Source organism: Suricata suricatta, chromosome 13 (genome assembly GCF_006229205.1).
Source record: "Suricata suricatta isolate VVHF042 chromosome 13, meerkat_22Aug2017_6uvM2_HiC, whole genome shotgun sequence".
Taxonomy (NCBI): domain Eukaryota; kingdom Metazoa; phylum Chordata; class Mammalia; order Carnivora; family Herpestidae; genus Suricata; species Suricata suricatta.
The window spans coordinates 48539831-48544617 of NC_043712.1; the positions used below are offsets into that span (position 1 = coordinate 48539831).

The following is a 4787-nucleotide window of genomic DNA, read 5'->3' on the forward strand; positions in this document are numbered from 1 at the left end:
CGCCTGAGTGGCTCGGTCAGTTGAACGTTCAACTTCTGCCTAGTTCATGATCTCGCAGTCTATAAGTTCAAGCCCTGCGTTGGGGTCTGTGCTGACAGCTCAGAGCCTGGAGTCTGCTTTGGATTCTGTGTCTCCCTCTCTGTCGGCCCCTGCCTGCTCACTCTCTGTCTCTGCCTCAAAAAATAAACATTTAAAAAAATTTTTAAGACTTTGGCACTCACTGCCTAGCAGCTCCAATGGGACTAGAGTAAAAGTAAAAACAACATAAACTCTCCCCTCATTGAGCGTTCTGGGGCTTTTCAAGGCAAGTGCATGGCAGCTATAGACTGACTTGTGGCCAAGAATCTCAACTGGCCTCAGACGCCACAGAGAATTACCTTGCTGGGTTTGTGATAACTTGTCCCCAACTTGTCATTTGTTCTTTAACTCTCCGGTGAAATCCTTAGTAGCATTCTCCACTTATAAATGGAGAAAATGAGTTACCACGATGAAAGCTCCCAGGCATGCCCCAGTCTGTTCTGTGTGCCCCTGTCTACACCTGAGAGTGTGAGTTCTGAAAGGAGGTGTACAACAGGTGAGCTGTAACCACCTCCACTATGTCTCTCACAGGATCTATGGACAGAGAGGGCCTGGTTTTCTTGAAGAATGAACCTGGTTATAGATAAGAAGCAGGAGTGTTGATAAGGAGAGATCGAGGGGCCAGTACAGATTTCTGGACCATTTCAAAAACCTGAGCATGATCGCTCCCCTTCCTAGAGATCAGTTTCCTCATCGGTGAGTGAAAGGGCCGGGAATAGCCCACCAAAGATCCTACAGGCTCCTGCCAAGGATGCATTCCCCAGCAAATCTAAGGAGAAATCCTGAAAAACAGTCTCAAAGTCACAGTGACTCAAAAGCCAGGAGTTCCTGTTTTGCGCACGTGTGTGTGTGTGTGTGTGTGTGTGTGTGTGTGTGTGTGTTTGGGCAGCAGTAGAAAAGACCATGCAGCATCTTCTATCGGATCTGGGAATCCTGAGCCACCACACAGTGGTGAAAAGAAGAGGCATTTCATTCCAGCTTCAAGCTTTCCCTAACATAAAGACTTTCAACACCCGGGCTAATGCAGTGGGGCAGTTTCAACTCACCAGTACTAGGGACCTAGGCAAGCCCACAAGACACGCACACATCTTCACTCCCAAACTTCCCTCTCATTCCCCACGCTTAATCACTGGAGATAGTCCCCACAGGCCTGGAGAAGTTGTCATTGGGGCAGCGACTGAGACTGGAAACTGAAGACAAAGAAATAACAACTAGTAGTCATTAACTTGATTCTGGCCAAAAGTGGCTCGACCCATTGTTGGTGTTTTAGTGGGATGAAGCCAGTCAGCACAGTGGGCCCTGCTCCCTGGGACCTGCTGGGGGACTCCCCCTTTCCCCGAACTCCTAGAGCAGGTGGGGGTGGGGGGACCTGCACAATGCGACCCAAGTGCGTCACGCCACAGAAATTCTAGGGGAGTAAGGGAATTGTCCTGGCAGGTTCACCAGCCCGAGTCATCCACCTGGGAGAGGGGCTGCCGGGACCTCTGGCTTCAGGACTGGTGAGGATCAAACAAGACAATAGAGCCATCAGAAGGACATGACGGGGAGGATGAGCCCAGATGTCGGGTCAGGGTAGGCACGGAAGAAGACAGACTGGAAAGAGCACAGAGGAGGGGGTACGGGCCGATTCCGGCCCTGGAGAGAGAATGCCCCAGATACAAGCAGAGACCCACGTCCAGGTTCCTGGCGAGACTAGGGAGGTTCCCCTGCCTTCAGCCCGCCTGCCACCCCAGCTCCCACTCCCGTTCGCGCACACACCGTGTTGTAGAACTCGGCGATGGCAGGCACGATGGTGTAGTTGTCCTCGCACCAGTCCACCTCCGAGCTGCCAGCCCGCAGCTGGTCCCACCAATGCGGGACGCTCATGGCCGCAGTGGGGCATTGGAGCAGCTGCTCCCACAGCGGAGAAGAGCCCAGAGCTACTGCTGGAAACCAAGTGCCGCGGCCGTGGCTTTATACACGCGAGTCAGCCGCCGGATGTGGTGCCTCCCCAGCCGGCCTCCTGGTGCTCGGCTCCGCCTGTTGGACGTGACTCAATCGCAGAGACCCCTCCCCCAGCTCCGCCCCCTGGGAGGATGGTGTGGGTAGGAGCAGGCCACGCCCAGCCTGGGGGCCGGATGAGTGTCTGCAGAGAGGTAATCCGGAAGCCTGAGGAACTCCCGGACAAATTCACAGACCCCATGGCAGGTGCCAAAAGCCTTGATAGTCTGGTTCGTGCTTTTCCACGCCCACCTGACTGGCTCGGACTCACCAGCGCCACCTCTCAGACCCCGGGAGTATCCAGGCCCCTGCATACTTTTAGGGAGTTTGCAGAGATCTGGCTGCGCTCTGCGTGGGACACCCATGCTAACACTGAAGAAAGAAAAACCTTCGGTTCCTCTGAAGCTAGTTGGCGGTTTGCTTGGCAGGACTCTGTGCCATAGCCTAGGGCAGGAAGACTACAGGCTGGAGTGGACTTCCCCTGCAGCCTCTGATGCCCACTGTACAGTAGACCAGTGGTGCAATTTCCAGTACGCTCTTGGTCCCCTGGACTCCAGCATTGGGGCTTTAATCTGGTCTTCATTGAATCATAAGGCAAAATTTTATCCATACCAACACTCGGAGGATGCAGTGTGGCAGGGATGACATCTCCAAGACATCTAAGGTGCAGGAGATGGTGGCATAGATATATACCTATTCCATGCCAGACAGCTTGAGGAGTTTCCGTGTATCACTTATTTAGTGTTCCCAGGGGGAATCCTGTGAAGCGGATTACAGCTAGTGAGGCAGAGCTAGAAATCACACTCAGGCAGGATGATCTCAACTACTTTGTTACTGCAGTTTCTAAGACCCAATCTGGTCCCAATAAAGGCCAACTGTGTGTGCGTTGGCTCTGGTCCTCCTCTCTTGAGTGGCTCTAGGGTTCCAGGTCAGGACACTGGCAATGATAGAAGAAGCTTCTGGTCAGCAATCCATGGTGGCTGTCACAAGCATCTGCTTGCTGAAACCTTCATGGTACCCCAAAGGCCAGGGGCTCCCCATTGACTGCCCTCTCTGGTCCTGACTGTGCCATGGGACCCTGGCTGGTTCTTCAGTGTCCATCTGCAGCCTATACCCACACAGCCATTTGCAGGCCTCCCCGCATCTTGAGAAACTGCAAGCCCAGCTCCTCTATCTGTCCCCAGAAAAATCCATCTTTCTTCCCCTGGGGACCCAAACCACACTTTTCCTACTTCCGTCCCTGTCCTAACTTCGTTGTCCTCCTGGACAACCCATTCCACTGTCCTGGAACCCAGGTACCCTGGTACCTTCTCCTAAGGTCAGAATTACTCAGGACTTCAGGACACCCAGTGTGAACTGGCCACTTAAGTAGAAAGGGGAAAATATTTCTCACAGCCACAGAAGAAAACTACATCAGTTAATTTCTCCATACCTCACGGTGCTACACCAATTGTCCAACAATAGTCTTCCACGTGGAAATCCTTCCAATATTTAAGGTGGAAATATATCTGTATTTACTGTACTGGTGTACCATTATTTTTATATGCCAGCAATTCTGAAAGTGTGTTCCCCTTTCAGGAGACCCACAAGGTCAAAACTCTCTGTGAACATGACATCATCTGCCCCTTTGGCTCTTCTCCCACCAGCACACACTGGAGCTTTCCAGAGGCTAGGTGATGTGTGGTGTCACTATCTCTCTGACAGCTAATGGAATTTGTGGATTCTTCGGTATTAATAGCCTCTTTAAACTTTGAATATGATAAATACTGAAAGATATTATCACAGCAACAAAAGAATTTTAGGCTCCTCAACCTCAATTATGAAAGAGGTCCTCAAATCAAAATGGTTGAGAGCTGGTGTTGGGCGGGGGAGGATGTATCCAATTAAACTCTTTGTAACATTTTTATCTTTTAGAATTCTTAAATATTCACTGAATGACAGCTTTCAGAATTAGACCTACATTATTATCCTACATCACTTTTGTGTGTAAAAAGGAAAATATAAGCAAAATAAACTTAAAGAATTCCTACAATTTCTTCACACTCAGAATCTCTATTCTTTTGCTTCGTCATTTTTCAACTTCATCATTAGTCTACTCGTGTTGTTAATTACCAGGCATTGGTGATGCAGCATTTTGTAACTGCACTCCACTACCGAATCTTTCCAAATCCAGCATATATGTTTTGATACCAGCACGTGTTTTATCTTACCTGAAGGTTGCAATGGAAAGCTTTCAGACAATAGGCATTATGTTTGTTTTTCAGATGGTCCTTAGATGATTCACTGACAGAAATACGGAGATTACAGTTGCCAAGTCATTCCACCAGGATTAACCACCAAGTTTGTGTGTGTTCAGACAGTGACAACACATCTTGACCCCCACTTGGCCACCAGTGATTATAAAATGCCATTCACTCTAAGATATATCTAGATTTCAGGATGTTCTAGTCCAAAACAATATGACTGTTAGCACCAATGAAATCTAGAATCCACAGGATAGAACTCTTCCAAGTCCTGATAAGGAAATGATGAGTTTTTCTCCCCTCTCAGGAACTTTTATTGTCAATGACAATCCTAGTTCAAGATCGAAAGCCACCACTTGGATTCTAATTACAACTGCACAGACAGATAATGCTAAACCGAAGGTCATTGGTGAACAACATAAGGGACATGAGTGACATTTCTCTAAAGACACCACTGTTGGTCTTCATGGTACTGTGCTAAGCTTT

At 49.2% G+C, this 4787-nt stretch overlaps 1 protein-coding gene and 1 long non-coding RNA gene across 5 annotated transcripts in view; one reads left to right on the forward strand and one right to left on the reverse strand.

The window, feature by feature from the left end:
- The window catches only part of ACER2 (alkaline ceramidase 2), a 25861-nt gene extending 23806 nt beyond the window's left edge, over positions 1-2055 (reverse strand). For 3 of the 4 annotated variants that reach the window (XM_029920440.1, XM_029920442.1, XM_029920441.1), the window contains exon 1: positions 1837-2055. In XM_029920440.1, coding sequence (XP_029776300.1) covers positions 1837-1960 — 124 coding nt within the window. In that variant the 5' untranslated portion in view covers positions 1961-2055. Of the gene's footprint in view, positions 1-1124; positions 1269-1836 lie in introns of all 4 variants that reach the window. The other variant, XM_029920443.1, reaches the window with a different exon arrangement.
- On the forward strand, positions 1516-4090 carry LOC115276428. Its single transcript, XR_003901935.1, has 2 exons — positions 1516-1577; positions 3637-4090. It is a non-coding gene; the product is annotated as an uncharacterized LOC115276428 (long non-coding RNA).
- The last annotated feature ends 697 nt before the right edge of the window (positions 4091-4787 follow it).